Source organism: Ixodes scapularis, unplaced genomic scaffold, assembly GCF_016920785.2.
Source record: "Ixodes scapularis isolate PalLabHiFi unplaced genomic scaffold, ASM1692078v2 PGA_scaffold3__209_contigs__length_174095766, whole genome shotgun sequence".
Classification (NCBI taxonomy): Eukaryota; Metazoa; Arthropoda; class Arachnida; order Ixodida; family Ixodidae; genus Ixodes; species Ixodes scapularis.
This window is the reverse complement of record NW_024609868.1, coordinates 120,628,743-120,653,914: the sequence shown is the minus strand read 5'-3', so window position 1 is coordinate 120,653,914 and position 25,172 is coordinate 120,628,743. Positions and strand designations below refer to the sequence as shown.

Sequence of the window (25,172 nt, the reverse complement as noted above, 5' to 3'; positions counted from 1 at the left end):
GCTCTCTCCCCAAAAACAGAAGTTGTGAAAGATGTCAGCCGCATCGCAATCAAGTCCAGCATTCTCAATCGGTGGAGTGTTCTAGGTGGGGCCTTTTCTCAAGATCCGTCATCGCCGAGGAGCAGCAGCATGCCAACTCTTTTCAAAGGTAAAGTCGTGCGTTACAAATGTGATAATTGTTAAAAAAGTGGTCAAAGATGTGTGACTGAAAGGTATCTCCCATGAGCGCGTAAATTTTATTTTATAACAAAAGTCTAGCACTGTACAAGCGCATTTCACAACAATTTGGTCACCCCATTCGAAACTGTCAGTGTCAAACTTTGGTAGAGGGTTTTAAGTCCGTCGCCAAATATTTATATTGTTTTGTATAATCGAAGTACATGACAGTACCAAATAACTAGTGACATAGTATTGTTTTCCGGATCTGCCATTTATAATCCATGTATGTAATAAATAACCTACTCCGGACATTCCACTAAGCACACAATTTGATACCTTTGCATCACGCCATCTTTGGGCGGGTCTCCACTAGTTCATTTCATATCTTAGCTCCGCAAGGCTGACAGGATTCAACAAAGGGAAGATATCATTAATTTATATTTCACCTACCTTTCCGGCGCACTAAGAAAGCTGCGCCTGCCTCCTCCATATATCGCACTTAAATGTTCGCCAAGTACTTATACGTAAGCCCCAAATAAGTACGTTACTTCAGTTGCAATGGCTTTGTCTATGCATGTACCATTCTGAAAAAAAAAAAAAAAGAAATCCGAAGTCCGGAATGCGGTTACTAGTAAGTGAATCATTTTGGGCCAATTCTGTTCACGTAAGGGAGCTTTGAGCCCGTTTCTAACACTTGTTAACCAGTTGGGTGTAATGTGAAAATCCCGGAGTAAAGTTCAACCCATTCTGCTCATCCGTAGCCTAGAAATGAAGCCGGCGTTATTATAACGTAAAACAATATCCTAGTTGTCAATGTTCAAACCAAAGCTGCCATTGCTGTAATAACGAAGGGCTAAATACACATATATGTACATTGTCAAGCCCGGGTACGTCCCACAGTGAACCCAGAGGGACACTAAGCCTACTTTACCGCCCATTTCTCAAATAAGGACCACAGGTTGTAAAGCGTTGGAAACCGATACTTAGCTGCCTATAATTGCTTTGGATATAGCCCACGTTGGTTCAGCAGGGGCTATGTAGTACGTACATTTTATATGCTGTGTGGGCTGTTTTTTACGGCTCTAGTGAATTACCATTTTGGAGCCCGAACACTCAAGAACGTCATTTTAGAGCCTAAACAGTCTAACACTCTAGGAGTGTAGGAATGTTGCTACTGTGTCGCTCAAGTTCGCTGCCTGTGTAAACCTCACCTTTGGGAGTGTGCTTGCGATGCCACTTAAAGGAGCCAACTAACAATACATCGGTTATGTTAGCTGGCTTTCCTAAGTGGCATCTTAAGCACACTTTTAAAGGTGAGTCTTACACAGGCAGCCATATACAGCATAAAACTTACACTGCTTACACAGATTACAGGCTTAGACAGTCTTGCACAGTTGAAATAACTAATGGAATAATATCAATACAGCTCAGTATACCATTACACCAAAGACAGCAGTTATCATATAAACAAACCTTAAAGCTTGATCAGGATTTACTTAGGTAGCGAGAACTCAAAGCACCCCTTCCTTGAAAAGACATAATGCAGAATTTCTCCATTAATTCCCCGTGGGACGTTGGATTTTCCAAAACATCTATTTTGCTCCGTTCGATCTTGATGCGCCATTCTAAAAGCTGGTTCACACAACGTGACGGCTTATGATCTAGTGCTTGTAATCAATGGACCCTTTTCAAGAACGGTTCTGCACAGGCGCAGGCATTCCTCTCACAACGGCGAAAGTTTAACCTTCGGTTGGCGTCAGGAAGAACGGTTGCACTACCTCTCCTGCCTCTTCCGGGACTCCAATCAGCCGCAGAGAAAGCAGGGAAGGTATCACAGCTCTCATTTCATCCACCAACCGTAGTTGGACTTTTAGCCGCTTGGTGCCGTCTTTATGCGAAAAAGGTCCATTACGACTATCAATTACGGTGCCATCTGCACATGGGATTTCCGTAATTTCCCAACTTTTTCGCACATGATTTTTTTATTTTTTGTCTTGAAAGCATTTTAACGGTGTACAAAACAATCATTTCGCATAGATATGACGTATATTTCATCTCGCAAATACCGCCAAACCTTTCATCTAGTGAAGGCAGTTCCACAGTCTCTTCATAGATGGCGCCAGCGTAGTCGTGTTTTCTCTCTTAGAGATCACAAGAACTCGGTCGCAAGCAAACACAGGTGTGTAAACGGGCGTCTATCGTGCGTGATACATTTAAATTTCGACCGCGGGTTACTTCGGTCAGTGATTTCGCAAATGTCGACAGAAAACAATCGCTTCATTACGCGTCATATACAATGATTCAAAAGTATGACCTCAGCGTGGTTTTAGTATTAAGCCTCAATGTTCGACCAAAAAATCCACTTCCTTACACTTTTTTTTGTTCACTTGTGCAGAAGGTGAGGGTAAATCAAACGAACCTACTGCGTGGTTCAAGTTAGGGGGGCAACATTTATCCAGCGCAGTACGACTGCTAACTCTTTAACGTGCATCAAGCAGTATACATCCTCGAAGACACACCCATTTGACTATCATTTGTATTAAAACTGGCAGGGCAAAATTGGGGACAACGGGACATGCCCAAGGAGAGCCTTTACTGTTACGATGCTAAAGCACACTTTGTATTGTTAAAAACGCAACGTATTCACCAATTTAACAGATAATCTGACGTTAACAACCAGCCTATTGGAGAGACGGTAAATAAATATGATACTATGAAGGTTCGTATTAGTCCTGTTTGTCTTTGAAAAGGAATGCTAAGGCAATTGGCACCGAATCATTACATTGCGGCACAATCATAAAAAATCTGGTTCACCCTTTTCAACTCACGCCCCCTTCTATGGTGTCATACAAAGCCCTTTATTTCGGTAAACGAGCTTTGTGAAGTCACGGGGAATTATCTAAAGAAAAACAGAAAAAAGAAACACAAACTTAGCGCGTTTTTAATTGTGTTGCGTGTTTGTTGAAACAGCAGGAGGTTTATCAGCCCTAATGGGCGTCTGGCGTCTCTGCTGTTGATGAGAAATTTGGTGAGTGCAGTGCCGCTCCTAGCCTGGGGTCCTCAACCTTCACCATGCAGTAGCGTGTACACGACTGCTTGCCGGAAGAATGCATATCCAATTTAAAACTGACAGGGTGGGAGTTAAGACAATACCCCCCCCCCCCCCCCTTCTCTCCTCCCAAACGTCGTCACTATGGGGATCGGTGCGGCGCGTCGACACATCAGCTACCGATCCCCCTGGTTGACATTGCCTGTTCTATAGAACATGCTAGAAAATATTTTGTTATACTATTTATGCTAGAAAAGCTATTCGTATGCACCTCAACGCATAAATAATTTCAGTGAATTACAGCGTGCCACCGGGAGAAAACAGTGCTGTTGTCTCGATTATCTAGAAAGGGCTACCCAGAGGTGAGCGCCACGCTCCAACCTCAAGTTATCTCAATTGTCGATTGTCCAGCTCTGCGGCTTGGACGTGGTCGAGTACCTCGATAAGATACAATTGTGAAGCGAAATGCGACATGCCTCAGGCGGGATCCCCGCGAAACACGTCATGCATCGTGCCAAAGTGTATGTGATGATTTTCCATGCAACAGGTCCTGACAAGCTGGGCATGGGCGGTGTGAATCCAGCGCGGGTCAGGAAGAAAAAATGTGACGTCTCATCAACGATTCTACGCATCAAAAGCACGCCGTGTATTATGGAGGATAATTTCAAGTCGTCTTTGCCGTCTGCGAATTCGTTTCACACCAGGTAAGAAATACCTGTGACGAGCAGGGAGTATGTTGAGGTTCGCAATCTCGAGATTGAATTACTATTATCATAAACATCGTCATTCGATTTTGTTCGAGATGTTGAAAGGGCGGTATATGAGGAAGTGGCGTGTAAGACATGGAATATAATCGACACGGAGCACGTGAGACTGTAGTGCGTTGTTTCTGTTGTTTATATGCAGTGAAAATGTTAACATAGGAGGGAATAGGGTGGATAATGACCTTAGATCTGATTTGTAGAAACGGCCGAAAACAGAGAGGTTATATGTGAGACGATAACAAATATTATCTGAAATTGTAAGTTCGATAAAATATTTGATGAAGTCGAGGCTCAAGAAAGAGTGTGTTAAAAATTGCTGTTTGACATAATCCTGAGATGCTTAAATACACGATGCGATACATCTCAATACTGTGCATTACGTAACTTCTTTTTTCTACATAAGCATGCGAGTAATGGCCAGAGAAAAGATAGCAGAAAATTAGCTTTTCTCTAGCTACGACACGGTAGAAAAATCTGATGGGTTCAGAAAAGTAGTTCGACGTGATTGCGAGTCAGGTATACATGAGTACGCCAACCATGCCATCAAGGAACAAAGGCAAAGTAAAATATTAACATTGAGAAAACATTTTGTTCCTACTGCTTCCATATAGTGATTAAAATACTCATTGGATAGGAAAGATGAAGCATAACGAATTCACTCTTTTCTATTATTAGTACTACACTTCGGCACTTGCAAATGACAGAGATGTCTAGACAAGCAATATTTACTTTTTTTCAATTGAGATAGCTGAAGACCTGTATCGGTTCATTCATATGCGCAACATGGATAGGAATTTAGCCTATAATTTAAACAATTTTTTAATATACATATGTATATTATTTTAAAATAAGAAAAAATATTCTTCACACTAATTTATAAAAACATAAATGAAAATGAAAAAGCGAATTATATAAAAAGAAAGTTACGCGTGTTGAAATCGTGCAGCTGCGAAGTTTCGTGCGAGCTTCTAAATTCCTTCGCCCTGTATGTCATCGGAAAGACCGCGAAATAAACCAGCCCGGTGAAGGGGTGCTATGAAAGGCGCGTTGGCGCACCATGGAAGTCCTTTTGTTCCTAACAATTTTTTTCTTTTATTATGTGACACCATTCTAAAGCGTTTGAAACAATAAACGGTAAGGGTCTTGGGGTTGTCAGTGGCGTTTTTAGAAGTGCACCGCTCTCCCTCCGATTAGTCACCCAGGAAATCTTGTCTGAATATCACTACCTAAAATAGAAAGAATAAAAACCCGGATGACGTCCACAGACAGCCACACTCATTCAGTTAGGAACGACGAATGCTTATTTTCGGGCACGAAAAATTCGCGTGTCAACCAGGTCGACGCGCGTCGACGAATGTTTATTTTTGGACACGAATAATTCGCCTGTGTCGGCCTGGTCGACGCGCGAATTTTTCGTGTCCGTAAATAAACATTCGTCGTTGGTATCTGAAAGAGTGTGGTTCGCTGTGAACGTCCTCCGTGTTTTTATCCTTTCTGTTTTAAGTATTCATAATTACGACATGCTCGCTTGAACCAGCTATCACTGTTTCGGTGATATTACTACACGCTGTCCCCTAACTCGTTCGATTTATTTGCACCATGTGTACTCGGTGCAGACCGCCGTATATTCGATTTACGAGTGCAGCCTATCTGAAAACATAACCGGAAGTACATTTCCGTTTTCCTTTCTGTACCGCGCTACACTTTTCTGTACTGGTGCGGGCTGGTGGAGGTGAATTTAAAGAGCACAGTGGACATCATGCAACGTTCACCTTTTTCACGTCATAAGAAGAATGGAACAATGCAATGCCAGGTTCATTATCTCGCCCAAAAGAAGAAACACTCTCCCCGTTTTTTTTTTTCTTACTGAAAGAACGAACGATAAAACAAAAAAAAAAAGTAAAGACGTTTACAATTTTTTGTAATGCCGAATTAGAGCGTAACTCTTGAGGAGGAGGAGGGGAGGGTACGGAGGGGAGGGTATGCCCCTCCTCCCTCTCAGTACCTTCCCAGTAACTTCCCAGTAACGTTTGCCCACTAAATTTAGCGGCGAAATATTTCTGCAAAATTTAGCGGGAAATTCCCGTTCAAGCCAGAAATAAACGCCCAAAAGCTGCGTTAAAAAAAAAAAAAAGTTTAATTTAACAGTACAACTAAGAGACAAGGACCTTGTCGAAGATGCCGTTATAGGTTCAGAAATGTTTGAGCTGCATGATCACTTAATAGCCGCCGCGAAATTTAGTTGTCCACTTATTCGGCAGATTCTTTTTAACTTTATTTCTGTGTGTATTTTGTGTGCAGTCGTCTAATTGACTGCTAGTACGTTGTCCCTCCAGCTATGCCGTCTCTTCAGGGGGCCTTTAAGATGAAATAAAATGAAATAACTAAATAAAGTAAAAATATATACTCAAGTGTTTTTCTTTTTTTTTGTGTGTGTGTGGTTTCAATGTTACACTATTTTGTTGAAGGTAGTGCGTTTTTAGTCGTGAATATTAATTTCGGCATTGAAATAAAATAATAACCCCTAGTAAGTATATAAGTGTTAAATGTATGTATCACGTTATTATCGCAAGTAAAAACGCATGTTTTGTTTCTTGAACTCATTGAGGCCAGGTTTTGCAACTTACGCCACTGCCCACGTGCAGCTTTTTTTTTGGGTGGACGTAGGTGTACTAAAAATGCAGTGCTGTGTCTATTACCGGAAATATGTAACGAAATAGCATTAATGGTCAGTTCGTGAAAAGTTGACGCGTTACTGAAATTCCTTATCGTTCAGGAAATATAACAACTTTACAGCACTTTTGTATAACTTTAGATTTCAGAAGTTGGCAGCAATAAGCCGCTCATACGAACTTGGACAACAATTAAAGATTCACAGAGCGATTTCCTAGTTGAATTCTTTGTTTATCAAATTTATAGAACGCAGCGAGGCCTCGATGGCGCATTTACCTCTAAAGGGATAGAAAACGTGACTAATTTTAATCAAAAGTAGCGAGGAACGTAATTGTGGTAGACAACGCTGTAAAAGAGTAACGAAACTACTTACTCGTTAGCCATTTCGGATTCCGACAAGCAAGTTTGTACGTTACCGGAACACCAAAACGTCATCAGTACCTTCATTACTTGTAACGCGTTACTTCCAACACCATTAAAATGCCCCAGCGTGCGCTTTCCGACTTTGTACGCTTGCAATCTATGCGGTGTTTTCGTCGTTTTAGGCGTTACCGCTAAAATGTAACAAATTATGCTACTCGCTATTGCAAATAAAAGAAATGAGTTGCGGACCTATCTTACTCGAGAATAAAAGGAACGTGTAACAGTAACTGTCACAAATAAAAAGTAACGCACGTTACTTTTGTGTTATTTCTAATTTATAAAATTAAAACGGTTTATTAGTTTGAGGTTACCTAGTATGCATAAGCGCCATATTTCAAGAAACATTATGTCCATGCAGAAACCTAATATAATTCTCTTATTTTTCGAACGGTTTTGATTTTGAAGTTATGTGCGATAAGTGAAAGAATTGACATAACTTGGCGCCTAGCAACACGGAAAAATTGAAGTGTATTTTTTTTAACTCTTGGGAAGATGTAAAAAGCAACGTAACTTCGTTACCAGTTACTCAAGATAGACAATGCAAACGCGCTACCCTTTACTGTTTTGAAGAAAAAAAAGTAACGAGTGCGTTACTGCGTTATATATATATATATAAAAAAGAAACACGGGCTACCTGTAACGCTTTTACTCGTAACTTGTTGCCGCCAACGCTTGAAAATTTAGGCTGGCTCTAAAATTGGCCGGAAAACTTGGTGCCTGCTCGTAGCACTCTCAAACTAACCTAAAAAGGGTTTCTTGGTAGGGCGTTTTACCTTTTCTCATATCAACACGTCGTCCCCGTGAATGAAACAGTGCCTTGTCATGCTGAACGGCAGACGGCGACCCAGATGGGAGAGAGCGGCGATTCGAGGGTTGTGTTTGTGGCGCCATCTCCTGATACGTGCGGCGAGCAGACGACGGCGCCGTCTGCTTTCGACTGAGTGCGTCGTACGCCCACTGTGTCTATCGGGAGATGGCGCCACAAGCACAACCCTTGTTTAGGGAGGCTCTAATGAGGGTGGGTGCAACTCAAAACCTGGAGAGCGTTTGCAATTTAATGGCGGCGCCTGAGACAGGGGATTCGAGCACTGATCTCAATGACAATTGCTGGATCGCGCTTGCCGCTCCCGCAAGTGAAGCCACCGGACTTCACTCGCTTGGGATACGATTTGCCGTTTTTGCTAGCCTTTGCTGCGGTTTTCCAGCGTGCTGACGACACGTTTTCTACTCGTTCGTCGTCATTCGCCGAAGAAGCTTTTGAAGACTCTGTGTATTGTTGAGACTTTCCGTCGTGAACACGTGGCAAATTTTACGAAAGTGCAGTGTCGCAGGAAAAAGGCACAACGCGTCGAAAGGAAGGGCTGGCGGCGTGTTCAAAGCTTCCTTGGCACGCCGAAGTGCCGTGTCTCTGTGCCTTCGCACGCTTGGATACCGACCAAGAATCGACGCCGTGTGGATGTGTTTTGCGAGTGCAATGTGCGTGAAGCCGTATCAAAAGGTACAACTCGTCGAAAACCAGTGTCGCCGGTGTCGCGGCGTGATCAAAGCTTCCTTGGCACGCCGAGTGATGCATCTTTGTGCCTTCGCACGCTTGGATACCGGTCAAGAATTGACGCCGCGCCAAAGTTTTGAACGTGTGTCGCGCGTAGAAGCCTTTAGATCATTTATATATATCGGCCACGGAGTTCTGGATCGTCCAGCTGTTCCGGTGAGTTGCTATCAATAAAATGGAGAGATCTGTACGTGTTCTTATGTACTATATTAACCATGGCTATGTCCCAAATCTACTCTAATAGATTCCGTGGGAGCACGAATAGGGCAACGTTGTGGAGCCAGGGGGGTTTTCGAAAGCAAAAGTACAAGACAGCGAGAATGAAAATCTTCGAAGCGCGGCCGATATGGTCGTGTGCAATCTGCTGACCAATTACAATTAGGCGAGCCGCGCTCAAACGTCAAGTGCAATTAAGTAGGTTGATAATAAGCCAGCACTGATCAGTGATGAGGAGCTGTTGTGCACGGTATTGTGTAAATCGTCTAAGGACGAAAAAAAGACTTACCTTCCCCCCATCTTCCGTCGCTAGTGGACGCTGGATTAAGCTCGTTCCTAAACCGCGAGGGGAAAAGACGCTGATTCAGAGGCACGAACAGCTTCACGCACATTGCACTCGCTAGACACATACACACGGCGTCGGTTCTTGGTCGGTATCCAAGCGTGCGAAGGCACAGAGACACGGCACTTCGGCGTGCCAAGGAAACTTTGAACACGCCGCCAGCCCTTCCTTTCGACGCGTTGCGCCTTTTTCCTGCGACACTGCACTTTCGTAAAATTTGCCACGTGTTCACAACGGCAAGTCTCAACAATATACAGAGTCTTCAAAAAACTTCTTCGGCGAATGACGACGAACGAGTAGAAAACGTGGCCACAGCACGCTGGAAAACCGCAGCAAAGGCTAGCAAAAACGGCAAATCGTATCCCAAGCGAGTGAAGTCCGGTGGCTTCACTCGCGCTGCAGCGAACAAGCAGGGAAGCGCGATCCAGCAATTGCCATAGAGATCAGTGGATTCGAGAAAGGTATGCGCCAATGTTGCCTGCAGGAGAGCAGACGCCCGCTCTGTTGTAACTCTGTTGCTCCATGCGCCTTTCCTCCTCTCGTCTCCCATTGCAAGCAACGAGCGCCTTGGCGCAGCCTCTCTCGCTTCCTTCTCGCTCCGAGAATTGCAAACGACGAGCGGAGAAAGCAAAGTTGCCAGACAAGCAGCAACGTCTAAGATGGCGGAATTTACCAGTTTTGCGTTAAAAAATACTTAACCTTTCGCAACAAAACTGGTGGCTATGGAAAAGTAATAATTTATACCTTGTGTATATTATTCAAGCACCTTAATGGGCTCTTATGACCTGAGTTAGGAAATAAAACGACCCTTTGCCCCATAGACTCGCAGCAAAATTTAGCAATTAAATGGCGTCCATGTACCGTGATCCCCGGTCTAGCAGTTCCACCCACCCTCACTTGAGCCTCCCTACCCTTGTCAATTCGGCCACCTGCGTTGTCGTCCGCAGTTTACCGTGGCAAGGATGTTCGTCCCATTTTTCACAAGAAGGAAGATGGGCCTTGAAATTTCTCAAGCTAAAGTGCTCCAGTAAATACACCCTCGATGAGAATTGGAAATATTTACGCGTAGCCGCTGAGTTTTCCGACCGATTTTAGTGAAAGCCTAGTGATAAAATTTTATATGCAATGTCCTTCCGCCCCCCCCCTTTTCCGCGCCACAAAGGAAAAATTTTTCTTTCGTGCACAAATTAGGAGAAAGATATGTGTCGCCGATTGTTTAGTTTCCGCTTAAATGTAGCGGCGGTGGTCCGGACCAGATGCGAGAGTTTTAGAGCTTATTGTTATCTAGTTTCCAAGTTATGAGCAATTAAAAAAAATTTAATGGGAAAATGACGGCCGATGAAGTCCAGGAATGCATAAAGCTGAATGGCGTCAGCTGCCGAAAACGGGACGCCTTTTTCCAATCAAAGTTTAAGAGAATATCACGTAACTTTTGAATCAGATAACGGTTAGTAATGAAACTTTAGTATCTGGTCCTGACCGCTATAGCGATACATTAGGGCGGACACTGGGCGATCGGCGAATAAAAAAATTATTTTTGCGTATAAAAAAAATTAATTTTCTGTTTTTAGAGGCACGTTGCGCTATTGTCACTGGCAGGATGAGAACGGCTGGGCGTATCTTTCGGTTAGCCGGTCTCCAGCACACGCATGTTGCTTTCCACCGTGCTTTGGATGTCCATGCCCGTTCAAAGGCTAGGGGACGTTATCCAAGCTAGGAAGCTCGCGCTGGAGGTGAGGCAACTGAAACTTAACTTTCAGTTCTAATCCCCTCAGTGACTATACTTAACAGGCATGCGGAAGTAACTACTTTAATTTGTCTGACACGCTCTCTTCCCAATCCAGCGACTCCGTCCTGTACCGCGGCACGAGATCCACTTGCTCTCTCAACTCCGCGGCGTCGTCGTCCCTGTCCGAAGGCTCGTGGACGCTTCGGGAACGCTTCCGGGGTCTGCGCCGCGGCGCCCAGTCGGCCCTGCTCAGGGCCTTCAGCACGGAGAGCATCTACAGGCCGCAGAAGAGCGAGATCTCGGCGGCGGTGGCGACGGAGCAGGAACGGCAGAACGGAGAAGAGCCGACGCCGCGACCGAAGTCCACATCTCGGGTGTCTGGGCTCAAGGAGCGGATGAGCTTTCGTCGCAAGAAGAGGCACCTCACGTCCCAGGGACCCGCTGTTCAAATCAGTGCAGACAGGTAGGCCTTACAGTGACTGCGGTGTCAGGTGTGTTAGCGCTAACATCTGGCTGTTACTTATTTTCGACAATAGACTTCTTGCATTAAACCTAGAGGAAAATGTCCGCAGTGTTAGCGTCGATTTTCGGTCGCCTCGGAACTATAGGACATAAAGGCAGGCATCTGTGGTCATAGGAGATCCAGATCGCTAGCGATAATTTTCTTTTTTTAAAAACAAAGAAGTAGCTATAAATATCATTCGCAAGATCGCACATCGTCTTTTCGAGCTTCGGTTCGCAAACGAAACGTCAGGCATCCTACACTGCGTCAATAAAAACGAGGTTTACAAGAGAACCAGCACCTTCAACTCGCCAATAGGGATGTAGCTAGCGATACTGCCGAAGTTCAAATTTAACCAAGTTCGACTGTTTCAAACTTCTAACGTGAAGTTGGACAAAGGTTTGACAAAAGTTAGACTTTTGGGCGCACGCACGTAAATTAAAAGAAAAAAATATTTCTTACGCCACTTTGCGGACAAAAAGTGCAATCCAATACTTGTGGGGTATCTTATTTCGTTTTACATTTCGTTTGAGGGTAATTAAAATTTCGATAACAGAAAGGCATTTAACGAAACGCCGTAGTGATATTACGTCTATGCCGCAAAGTTCAATGTGAATAGTTTTAGTTTTCTTCAAGGAATTAAAAAGAAATGGAGAAATCCAGGACTGCAAGCTGCTTTTTTTGCAGTTTTACGATCCCTGACAAAACGTTTGCCGGAAGAGCCAGTAAAACATTTAAAAAAAATTATATAAAAGTATGACTATTTGGATTATTAAGACTAGGTACAATAAACATACCTAAATTTAAAAAAAAAAAAAAACACTTAAATCTATACCTGTTTTTACCTCAAAAACCGTAGTAAAAAACGTCCGGCTCCACGTGGAGCATTACTAATTTCCCTCTTTATCTTGATAATTAAGATATATGCAGGTGAATTTTAGATTACATATATGCTATCTTGCCAAGACGCAAGCGTTTCCAACGCTAAAAGCATCACTTTTCCCCCTGACAACCAAATCTCGTGAGAACTACTTCGCACCGCGTATGAACAATGCTCAAAACTTGCTTTTTTCTTGAGGTGAAAACGGGTATAGTGTCAATGAAAAGACACAGAATTAAAACCAGACTCTCTGTGATACGATGTTGCTTTGGTTGAGATTTGTTTTACCCCAGTGTGGTTCATATTCTTTTTCTTTTTTTTATCAAGCTCGTACGTTAGACTATAGATACGTCAAAGTGTATTTGCAATGTCTAAAGCCGTAATGCCCGTGTCCCACTAGAGCAACAGACAGAAACGAAAGACAGCGACAAGCCTCACACCCATGCAGCATGCTCGCGATGGTACCTTTGGCAGGCGTTTAGTCGTTCGGTGCTCGTGAAGTAAGCGCGAGCGATTGCGAGTCTGCCAAAGGTACCCTCGCGTGCATGATGCTCGTGATTGAGCATAGCCTCCTTTATTCTACGAAGCCTCTCAAATCGCGAAAGACTCTGGTTTGAGGCATGTCGTTGTCGTTTGTTTCTGTCTGTCGCTCTAGTGGGACACGGGCATAATCAGTACGCGGATATGAAATCCACCCCGTCTTACCACAACGAGTGACATAATTCTACAAAAAAAAAAAAACAAAAAAAAAAAACGTAGGAAAGCTTGGTGATTGACTGCCATACTTAAACCCGAAGCTAGACTTGCGTTTTTCGTATTTTTTTTATCTTTTTTTTTTACCTCAGATAATACTAACTCTATTTCGTGACTGATGACAATGCCAAGAAAGAAAATCTTGAGGCCTCGGAACCATTAAGTAAAGCGAGATTCCTTGAGACTTCCCATGGCGTAACCTAATCATTTGATGCGCATCAATTCCTCTCTTTGCTTGCCTTTCATGCTTCCGAAGTGACACCGACCCACTGTGGACGGGCGGGCAGCCGGCACATGTGTGCGGACAGCTCCTTCAGGGAAACGCGGACGGGTCCCACGTGGTCGAGTTGAGTCGGCCTCAGGGACAGTCCTTCGGGTTCTTCCTAGCCCGGGGTCGCATCCGAGACCACCAAGGCGTCTTCGTGTCCCGCATGCACGACGGCCACACAGAACAGGTATGGCAAATTGCACAGTTATCGTTTTACTACTCTATAGCTAATTAGACGCGGAGGAAAAAAGAATTTGGGAAATGAGAACTCGTAAGCATACGAGCTGCAGTGCTCGGTCAGACTGAAGAAACTTCGAGGCAAGAAAAAAACGAAAAGAAAACAAACACAACAAGGACTCAGAACACCACTCCCAACATATGCTCAGTTTTATTTAACTTTTTTTTTTGCGTGTTTTGTGTTTTGGATTTGCTTGCGTGATTTTTTTTTCGAACTTTTCTTTCATTAAAAAAGTAATGAGTTTTTTTCCTTATTAATTTAGGCGAAACGGGTAGCAATATTTTCTTTTAATTACTTCGGTGTTACAGCTGGCTATATCGAGACTGACTCGTCAAGGCTATGCTGGGCTTCTTATCTATTACACTCGCTATCTCGAACATTCGGCCTAGAATGTTCGATACTGATTCGGTAAGGCCATGCAGGGCCCCTTATCTCAGACATTCGGCCTAGAATGTTGGAGCGTCGAACATTCGGGGTATGCCTAAGCAGGACTCTTCAAGAAGTCCGGAGAAGAGCGAATGAATAAAAGTAGCGTCTGGCGCCAGGCATCGAACCCCGGGCGCTTGCGGGAAAGCCACGCGCGTTCTCCCTCTCGGCCGAGCACGCGGCAGTATTTTCAGATACTTTTGACCAGCATCTGCAGCGACTTTCACAAATGCTTTCTTGCCGATCGCTAACGCCGGCTTATAACGAAACACAAGAAAGTACCCATTCGCAGTAAAATCTATTGAGATATTCGGTTACCTTGGTTCTAAGGACGGTATAGGTGCCGACTCAGACAAGGTCGAATCCGTGTCAGAATTTCTTCAGGCTCCGTCCCTGGTCTTAACCCAGTAGGACGTTGGTGCGTCCGAGGAGCTAAGGAAAGTATCCGCAACACCTCGGTCTCTCAGCCACACCTGGTTGCCGGCAGAAAGACTAGGCAGTGGTTTAGCAGCACGACGCTTGTCAAAGTACGTTTTCTGCTTCTGCAAATACTCTTCGTCCCTCTTCTTCCAAGAAGAGTTTACCACGCGCGGTTTGAGCTAGGATGGAGCGCAAGGCTTTCTTGAGCGCAATCGTCGGCTCACAAGAAGCTGTGCGGGATAAACCCTGTAGGGTCTGGGTTATTTCTGTAGCTTAGCAGAGCAAGGAAAGCGTCTTCTGCTTTTTTTCAAGGGGAGCTTGAGAGTCCTTACCATTCGTTCAGCTTCACCGTTTGCTTGCGGGTACCGAGGACTGGATGTCACGTTCGTGAACCCGTATCTTCTTGCGAAGTCTTGGAAAGGGGACGAGGAAAACTGTGGCCCGTTGTCCGAAACCACGGTCTTCGGGATTTTGTGCCGTGCGAAGATGCTTTTCAAGCGTTGTATGACCGCCACAGATGACGTGCCTCGCTTCAGCAAGGCCAGCTCTGGGTGCCTGGACTGATATTCGACAACAGCAAGGTGCATCTCTCCCTTTAGTTCAAACAGGTCAACACTCAGTTTCTCCCATGGGCGTTACGTTGTTTCGGATGGGATCCTCGGTTCTGAAAATTTTACGCGTTCAGTAGCGAACTTACGACAGTCGGACACGACTCTAGCTATGTCTTTGCTGAGTCCCGGCCACCAGATCGATGTTTTGACTTTTTCCTTGCAGCGAACGATGCACGTGTTGCCTTCATAAAGCATTTGGAGCATCTCTTTCCGGAGACTTCTTGGGATGATAAGTCTGGTGTCCTTTAGCAGCAAGTCGTGGCAAACCGTGATGCTGCCTCATTGTGCCCAGTACTGCTTGAGTAGCTGTGGTAATTTGTGTCTGTCTTGCCATCCTTGTCGGCAGGCTTCAAGTAATGATGAACACCCTCGATCGTTCCTTTCCTCTTAGCGTATACGGTCTAGAAGACTATTCCATGCTGACAGTCCTCGGATGAGGGCGTCGACGTGCGCCGATATTCTTCCTCTGAGAGCATCCCCTTTGATGGTACCGAATGCCTCTTGCTCGTGAATGTGTATCTGCCATGGTAATGGTTTTACCTGGGACGTGCGTGAGGGTGTAGGAAGGCCTCATAAGACGCATTTGAAACCTCTTATTTCTTGGGGGTAGGGAGTCGAGTGGGTCGCGGCGGTGCAACGGAATATAGGTTATGATCTGTCTCGAAGAAGAAAATGAGACCTGTCAGGAGCTTGTCGAAACGTTCTGCTGCCTATGTCAGAGCAAGGGCCTCCTTCTCTATCTGGGAGTACCGCTCTTACGTCTTCGTCATCCCTCGATGGCTGGTTTCGGTGCAGTATGGTGCCGAGGCCGTACGATGAAGTTTCAGAGACAATCGTCGGATATCTTGGGTTGTAGCGTGCAAGCACTTTTCCGAGCATAAGGCGTCCTTGATTTTGGCGAACGCCCGTTCTTGTTGGGGACCCCATAACCAGTAATCGTCTGTGCATAAAGGGCTGCGAAGGTGTGCTGGCATAGATGCGGCAACAGGAAGAAACTTTGCAAGGTGGTTTACCATGCCCAGAAGAAACCGAACTTCAGCTACGTTTTGCGGATGGGGAAGTTCTCTGATTGCCCGAACTTTTTCGGGGTCGGGACGTACTTCGTTGGCGTCGAAAATCATGCTAAAAAAGGATATTTTTTTCGACGGAGAAGCAGCATTTCTTTTGTTTTGTGTCACGCCCTTTTGTTGTAGCCTTTCGAGCACCTTGCGCAGGCAACTCTCGTGTTCAATTTTGTTCGCTTCATACACCAAGATGTCACCCATGTGAACGGACGCCTTCTAAGAATTCCAAAACTTCGTGAACTCCCTGTGGCTACCCTTCGGCGTGACTTCAGCCCCAAAAGTTTCCTTTGGAAGCTTTTGGGGCTGAAGTCACGCCGAAGGGTAGCCTCAGGTAGCAATACCTCCCATGCGAAGTTAAAGTGGTGAGCTCCTGACAAGCCTCCGAGAGGTGGATCTGGTAGAATCCAGAACTTGCGTCCAGCTTTGAAAACACGCAAGCTTCTTGGAAGCTGCCCATGAGCTCCTCTACAGTTGGAAGCTAGTGGCGCTCCCGTCGTACGAGCTTGTTTAGGTGGGTCAGGTCGACGCAGATTCTGACGGTACCTGAAGGCTTCTGCACCGGCACGATTGGGGCGCACCACTCTGTTGAGTCTTCAACCCTTCGGATCATTCCTTCTAGCTATAACTTGTCTAGCTCCTTCTTTACCGTTTCCTTCATTGGTACGGGAATCCAGCGGGGAGTGGACACGGCGTACGGAACGGCATCCAGTTCCAAGCGTATCGTGTGTTCTCCAGGCAGGGATCCTATATGCCAGGGGTGGCCAGGTTGACCCGTCCTAAGAGCCGCAAACAAAACCACGAAACTCCCAAGAGCCGAGGGGGGGGGGGGGGGGGGGGGCAAACTTTTGTCCTGAGCAATAAACGAAACTCGAACTACTTTCAACATATCTGAGTCAAAAGCAGTCCAACTGTACGTAAGGTAGCAGTAGCACAAGGCTACCAAACCGCAACCTCTCTTTCAATTTAAAACGCGTTTAATTAATTTTTTTGGGAAAGTGCTCCTGTGATTGGGAGGAAAGCGGGGGAGTGGGGGGGGGGGGGGGGGGACGAAAGCCGAGTTCACCAGAATATTAAACTGCAAGAATAAACAAAAGAACGCGTATCTCCCGGGAATCGAACTTCGCGTGGGAGGCAAGCGCGATAACCGTTCGTCCATGGCCGCGCTGCCTACTTGGCGCGCGACAATATTATTACCACTTCTTACCTGCTCAAGAGTTCACGTCTGTTCTTGGATTTTCACATTGAGCAGTCGCTCAAGGTATCCATCCTTGGATCTGCCCGTCTCGTCCTCACACTACTGATTTTGGAATGTTTGAACCTTCTTTGTAAAACGTTTGTCAACTCGACAAATTATGTTAAATGTACCCCGGTAGAGGTTGATCGTTACACCAGAAAGAGATGCATCCCTAAAACTTGCGTGGATAATGGCGATTCCTTATTTTTTAACTCATTTTCAATGTCATGCTAAGAGTATCTTTTTTTTTTTTTTTAGTGTACCGAATTCTCAAAATCGACTGTCGATAACTTTGGAAAGACTTCGGGTCGTGTACTTTTTGGGTGAAGTTGAGACGTTCCTCTCGCTTTTCGTATCGTTTCGTCTTGCAGCAAAGACTACACGCGTTTGCGCTTCCGTCTTGTAAGCTTTGCCGCTGCGCGAGCACTGGATCAACGGTGGCGCTTCAACCGCCTCATATCCGAGCTCGGTGCTATACTCTAAACCAAAAACAAAAAATCTGTTCTTAAAATACCTCTTAAGGGTTCTTCGGCTTGATCATAATTTGCACCCTAAAAAAAGTTCTTTTAAGCACCCCTTCGAAGGAATCTGCCTGAAATAGCTGGGAGGAGTTCTTTTAAGCTCCTTTTACGATGCAAAAGACTTCGTCGCCCAGTTGCATTTCGAGGGGGGGGGGGGGGGGGGGGGGGGGACCGTGGTCGATGCGAAACTGCTCTCCGCGATACTGAAAGAGTTCATGCAGCGTGAGAAAACCTTTCAAGCACGGATTTTTTTTTTCCTTATAGAGTACGGCGCTTGGAACGCTCCCCCGACAGGTGTGTTTAGCGTCCTATTCCGCCCATACATCAGAAGCCGTTCCGAAGTGGCAAAAAGTGACGTCACAGAAGCCGGAGTGTCATGCTGTTGCCTGACGCGATCCTGGCGGTCGGTGCTAGAAGTCCCGGTGAAAAGTACGAGCGAACGCGAGTGTCACTGTCGTCGCGGCGTGCCAGCTACTGACTGATGAATCTTCCGTGGACCGTCAAGCTGAAGAGGCCTCTGCCACATGCACCACCGCAGCGGGGTAAAGGTGGGTGAGGAGGAGAAGCAAATTCCGCGCGCCTACATCCTGGGTCCCGAGTGAAAGATCGCGCGAAAGAGAGCGACAGAACACGAGAGAAAGAAACCAATGTTGCCTGCTGAAGGACGACAGTCGCAATGGTAATCGCGAAGACTGAAAACTCTCAGCAATATAAACAGTGATCATTTAACATTACAAACGAAAATCTTAGCTATTCTAACGCCTATAAAAAGCAGTATACTCATTACGCTGCATTAACTTCCCTTCTGTCGAAATCTCGGAAATCTGGTGGTTGCGCGGTTTCGTATTCCTGGGGCGCGGCCACCCGCGAAGCCAGCGAAGCCGGTTGTCTGGTTTAGTTTAGTGTTGACGGGAGGCCGTACATCTGCGCGCTATGCAAAACGAAAGCTTCGAAAGGAACGCGAATATCTTTCCACCGGTAAGTTCGTGGATTGTTGAAGTTCATGAAACTGCTGTGATGATATGATTATATTCGTGAACTCGAATGCAGTTGGTAACCATGTGTGGGACCCCGAAGGTCTACCTGCATGCTCCGCCGCTTGCGGCGGCCAGAGTGCATGGGAAAATGGCGGACCTTTTTCTCTAGAGTTAGTATGTATGATATCTATGCACCGCCGCTGCTGGGACACCGCCAAGATCGCGCACGGCAACAGCATGACACTTCTATGACGACGTTAGGCGAAAATCGAGGGAGCACTTTTTTGGACGGGGTCAACCATAGCCTCCTATATACTAACAAAGCCTGGCAGGTCGCCGCGAGAAGCGGTTGTCGAAATGGAACAGGTGGAGCGGCAGAAAACATATGACAGGAGAGCCACGTGACTGGCGCCCCGCTGCGGCGAGACGCCGAAACACACTTCTCCCGAGCGAACAAGTGTGTTTCGGCTCCTCGCCGCTGCAAAAGCTGCGCGCTGACGTCCAGGTTCCCCAAGGAATGGCTGTTTGATGCTCTGTGCTACCAGATCCTCGCGCTCCCAATCTGCTACTCGGCACTCTAGGGTTCCGTCGTCGAACCTCCAGGCTTTGTTAGTATAGAGGAGGCTAGTCAACACACAAGTCGAAGACGCGTTCCAGGCACCATAGTGGTTCCTCGGCTATAGTAATTGACTAGATGAGAACGGCGGGGCGTCTCTTTAGAATGCTCCGCCTTCAGCACTCGTCATTGCCCTCCACGGTGCTTTGGCTGCCCGTGCTCGCTGTCGAGACGCCGAAGCGCTATCGAATGAAAGATGCTCGCGCTGGAGATGGGACAACTAAAAGACCTTCCTGCCGTTATAGTCCTGTCGGTGCCTATGAAGGAGCAATGTACCGTCCCATAACCAAAGACCCTGCGGGAACCTTTCTTTTCGAACTCTTTGCGGGGTTTAGTTAGCTCCCATCCCACGCCGCCGAATTATCAGCCGAAAGAAAAAAGTTCGCGTTCGGTGCTCACCAATACCGACGAGGCGACATGACCGCGCGGCTTGGCGCTACTCCCGAGTTTCAAGCGGGGGTCCAGAACAAAAATTTTAAGCTTGCCTCGATCATTCTGATAACCCCGGGGAGCACAGAATGTTTCACGCTTGAATTATCCGTGCATTATGATTCGCTTAAGGAATGCTTTGGGTGGTTTCCGATGCGGTACACGCACGACGTACTCACTTGCTTCCTGGGTTTATATAAATTATTGAGACCAGTTTCAATTTATTCGGGACCGCTGGCGTCATGAAATTACTGGGAGACAACGTTATTAGATTACCTCAGCTGTGGAACTTCCGCGGAGGGGGGCACCTCCCCCTCCCTCCCCTCCTCCCTTACTCTCTTCAGCCCGCGTTACGTCGTTTGAATCGCCATCTAGATTTTTGTTTAAAAAGTGTGTGTTCCATAGAGTGCGGTGAAACACCACCTTTATAGGCTGTGCTTCGAAACGTACATAACAGTCACCCAAAGCCGTATATAGAAAGAGTTTGGTCAACGGGAGGGGTGGGCAGAGCTAGGGCGTGCACCAGACGCAAAAAGAGGGCTTGGCAAGCTCTCTTGGCCAACCAGAAGTCGAAAAATATCCCCTAGCGGTGGTAGCTAGAAACAGTTTTAATAAGCGCGTAAGAGTTAAAGGAAGTAACTTTTCGTGGTTGAAAATATGGTGCACGTAATGTTTCGATTATGATCATGCAAAAATATGCAATAATCGAATATGCCGCTCGAACTCCGTTCTGCTCAAACGGAGTCTGACCCCTCGGACGGCAGTGTCTTGGCCCTCAGCGCCTGGTGTATGGATTACGTCGATCGTTTTGCTACATTTTTATTTTGCACGACCGTGATTGAAAAATCACTCCCACCATATTTTCAGTCCCCGAGAGGTACTCCAACGCACTTTTTTTTAATTTTGTCTCCCGCGACCACCGCCAGGGTATTTATTATTCGCGGCTTCTGGCTGGCCACATCCAAATTTGTGAAGACGACCTGGAACACGGCCAGCCCTCTTTCGGCCAATGGCGCCTCCTCATTTGCCTCCTATACTTCCCAATGTACTACGGTCAAACTCTCTCTATAAACCGCTCTGCAGTTACCTAGCAGCCGTCCTTCAAACACTGTGGCGCGTCGAACGATGGGAGGAGAGCCGCAGGGGGGGTGGGGGGTACTATTGTTCGTTCTGTAGCCGAGCTAGTCTAGTAACGCTGCTTAAAGAGCTACACTTCGTTATTCGGAATCCAGCTGCTCGCGACGACACTCGCCTCTACTTTTGTAGGCACTCTCGAGTCACACCTAGTCGTGTTGCTCGTGCTTCAGCTCGCCTCCTACTATGTCACCGAGCAAAGGCTTCGGGTTGCAGATGGCACGGTCTGAAGTCTAATTCTCACTGCGCCGCTCGGTTCAATCTCTCTAACAATGGTTACAGTCGACTAATTATGACTAATTTTACTTTTACATGCTTTGTACGCGTATGCACATCCCTCTATGGTATATATGTTCTTTATGTTGTCCCGACCCGCTCGCAACCGATTTTCGTTACACTAGAGCTTATTGCTTTTGCTAAAGAAGACCTATGCTGGGCACACATTGAACGCGAGTGTGACGTCAGCCTTCGGTTGGGACTCGTGTTCTCACTGATTGGACGCCAGCCCCAGCCCAACGCTGACGCGGCTCTCGTGCCAAACCTCCGTCTCGTGTCGGCTTTCCTTAGGTGACGCCGAAAGTTCAGCACTACAACTTTGTTATCGAGGAGTATGTGGTGCCTGGAACGCGTCTCCGACTCATCTCTTTACCGTGTTCAAGAAAGTGGTCCCTCAATATCCGCCTTGTGACGTCACAAAAGTGTCACGCTGTTGCTGACTGTGATCCTAATGGTGTCATGGCAGCAGCGGTGGATGTGGCTGACGCCTGTTCTGCTGCAGGTCGCTCTTTAGTTTGAAAGACCACGAAAGCTTCGACAGCCAGGAGTTGGGACACAGCGACGACAGCGACACCCACGTTCATTTGTCGTAATTTTCGCCGGGACGTCTACACCCAACCACCAGGATCGCGACATCCGACAGCGTGATACTCCGGCATTCGTGACGTCATTTATTGCCACTGCGGGACCGCTTCTGATGTAAAGGGGGGGGGGGGGGGAGGGGGGGATGGGACGCTAAACACACCAATCGGAAATGCGGTCCCGCCACCACTTGGTTTCGCTTTAAGTCCAGGCACAGCCGACGCTACGAGCTATTGGGACCGATCAGACAGCGTCAAAAGAGCACCCACGTGATGTTTGTCATGTACCTGTACGTGTCCTATCATCGCCGAACCAAACACAAACAGAGAAGGTCAAGTGACTTGAGCGTTTGACTCCGCTTGATTGATCCTAGAAGCTCGCAGCGTCGTCTGCCTCTAAACTTAATATGACAATGAAATAAAGAAAGAAAACGTTAAAAAAAACAACAACAACAAAGGACACGCCTTAAAAAAAAAATTGTTTCTCAGAATTTTTTTTTTTTTTTTTTTTTTTTTTTGCGCGATAGTTACGTTGTTAGGCGCAATTTAGATGGAGATTCTACGCTTAGAGGAACCTAAAAAAAGAAGACACGGAGCTCACAAGCTCGTACTGGATTGCACTCTTTAGCATTAATGGTGGGTCAATATTAATAGTGAGTTTTGTTCGCCATTTGATTTATTATAAAAAAATACAGCGTACCCATAGAGTGTAATAAGCCAGGACAAAAAGTTTACGTTTACATTGAGCAACTTTATTTGATATATTTAAGATACAATCTACAAATATGCAAGATAGGGGTATAATATAACTCGGTGAATGATTGAGCCTTGAACTTATAATAAATAAATTTTGTTATTACAAACAGATTATAGTTTCGACATAGTAACGTTCCGTCGTTACAAGCAAAAACTCAGCAACAAAAAACACTTCCAACTGTTGTTGTTTTATCTTTTACAGGCGCTGCGAGGACTATTGGAAGTCAATGACGAGATCGTGGAAGTGAACGGCACGGATGTTCAACACGCTGACATCATGACCGTCAATTCCCTCATGACGAATCAAAATACTCTGCTACTCACTGTGCTACCTTACATCTGCCGCAAGGACATTTGACTATGTTTTGAGACAAAACGCCGACACTTGGCAAAGACGAAGGACAACGCGACAACACAAAGTGAGACTACGTGTTTATTGCTTGTCCTTCGCATTTCCCCAGTCTCGGTGTTTTGTATTAAAATAGTATGTTCTACCATCAGCAGCTAGTTTGCTTCCCAACTGCTTGTACATTTGATTGCTGGCGTCGAAGGGACCCGGAAATATTTGCATTTTCAAACCGCTGACAACTGTAATGTTCATCAACGCCTGACCTGTGATATATCACCCGTGTGAAGTCTCTTCACAACAATGTGTGTGTATACAAGGTGTTTGACTTGTTAATTTAAACAGATTTATGTATTTGTTATGTATTTATTACGCTCATGAACATTAAATCAGAAGAAAATCGTCAGGGAATGCTAACAAATTAAATTAAATGTGTTAATGTGCTTTTAATTATCGCTCCTAGGGCTCATTTTGCAAATGCAGTATTGACGGTAATTAGTATTGGGGAGGCAAGACCGCTGTGAAGAGTTATCAAGAAATTAATGATTTGTGGGATAATATTCTACCGAATTTCGCGTTTCTTCTCCCTGCCTAAAAATTGCGTGAAAAGAGAGCTCTACAAGCCCTGTCCACAATGACGTTTAGAAGAGTGACGTAACCTTTTCACTGACGTCGTCACCTCTGTTGCCGGTGAACCCACCAGGGACACGCTGCCGAGATAGTGACGAGATGATTGAATCTAACACGTCACTCTTGCCATCGTCATTGCAGGCCGGGCTTGAGGCGCTTTTTTTTCTTTGTTTTTCTTAGCGCACTATTTAAAATCGTCTTGGAAAACGTGGAAATTAATGGATTACTAGCTCAACTATAATTACATTTACTCAAATTTCTTCCAGTGGTCTGGACTCTAATAGTAATTTCGGTCAGTACTGCAATTAACACAGGAGCGCCGAAAAGTAATAATTAAAAAGTTAATTAACGAGTCTTTGTTATTTCTTCAAAATACCACGATTATTATTTTCTCATCTAATGCCCGCCGAGCCTGATAAAAATAACGACACATCTAAATCTGACCTTTTTTTAATATGTTGGAATGAATATCACACACCCCGCATGCTACTTCGTAACAGATTGCGTATTGATAATGTATGTTGTGCTTCAATTGTGTAGAATAGAAAGTCACTAAGCATTTTTTTTCAGAAATGCGTTGTTTGTTGTGTTAGCTTCGTTCTAAATACTCGTGATATTTCGTGCAACATGTGTCTCAACGTGTCTGAAGAGGTCGCGAAAATAATTGACGCTTCTATAGTCATATAGTCAGAGACAGGATGGGAAGTGCAGGGCGTCTCCTTCGAAGGCTTGGCCTCGAGCGCGCCCTCGGTGCCCTCCGGAGTGCTTTGTATGCGCGCTCGATCCTCACGAGACGCCGAAGTCTGGTAGACTCCGATGTCTCGTAGACACCGAAGTCTTTTAGATGCCAAAGTCTTGTAGACACCGAGGTTTGTAGGCGCCAAAGTCTTGTAGACGCCGAAGTCTTGTTGACGCCGAAGTCTTACAGACGCCGAAGTGAGGATAGGAAGCTCTACCGAAAGCCGTGGGAAAACTGAAACTCCTCTTTGTCGTTCTCATTCACTCTTTGACTATATCGGCTTAAGAAACGCTGGGCGTCGCGTGTCCTGAACATCTAATTAGTACTCCGCAACCGATCAGAATGCGGAATTAGCAGACAGTAATATAATGAGATGTACAACACGCACCAGACCCCGTGTCTATTTTTTTAGTCTGTCAGTGAGTACAGTACTTTCAGATGGAAACCTGACGTGTTATTAAAAACCAGCGAAATATTTTAGAAGCAGAGGCTCTTTGCGATACGTCAAATGTCATTCAAGAACTTAAAAAGAAAGTTGTGCCTACTTTTGTTTTTACTTTGTAAAGAAGGTTGCAATATTTATTTAGGAATATTACCGAGTCACCCGTGTTGCTCGCGTATTTTTGTGCGGCCTGATACGAGCATACGATATATTTTTTCAGTCATTCGCTAAGGTACGTTTTATTAAGCGCGTATGAACGCTATTGTTCATAACGTATGCATGTCTGGACAGCGAACGAACGGAACTGAAATGTCGCGAAGCCTTCTAAGATTACAATCGTTCCGGTATCTAACGACCCTTTTTTTTTAATGTCACAGGGTGCTTTAGAGAGTATCAGCAGTAACAGAACATACTTATTCAG

At 45.6% G+C, this 25,172-nt stretch overlaps 1 protein-coding gene across 2 annotated transcripts; it reads left to right on the top strand.

Annotated features, from left to right (window-relative positions):
* LOC115329120 lies at positions 1 to 23,366 on the top strand. Of its 2 annotated transcripts, XM_029990602.4 has the most exons (5): positions 1 to 148; positions 3,756 to 3,912; positions 11,024 to 11,371; positions 13,300 to 13,498; positions 22,797 to 23,366. In XM_029990602.4, exons 1-5 carry the CDS (start codon positions 130 to 132, stop codon positions 22,950 to 22,952), a joined length of 879 nt encoding a protein of 292 aa, XP_029846462.4. In that variant the 5' UTR covers positions 1 to 129; the 3' UTR covers positions 22,953 to 23,366. The 2 variants fall into 2 exon arrangements, with proteins under 2 accessions (XP_029846462.4, XP_040357380.1); XM_040501446.2 differs by lacking the exon at positions 1 to 148 and having other exon boundaries at positions 3,603 to 3,912.
* Positions 23,367 to 25,172: the final 1,806 nt, after the last annotated feature.

Coding starts and splice junctions, on each gene's coding strand:
- LOC115329120 (XM_040501446.2), top strand. CDS start 3,674: ATGCGACATGCCTCAGGCGGGATCCCCGCGAAACACGTCATGCATCGT. Junction 11,372..13,299: donor GTTCAAATCAGTGCAGACAG/GTAGGCCTTACA, acceptor ATGCTTCCGAAG/TGACACCGACCCACTGTGGA. Junction 13,499..22,796: donor ACGACGGCCACACAGAACAG/GTATGGCAAATT, acceptor TATCTTTTACAG/GCGCTGCGAGGACTATTGGA.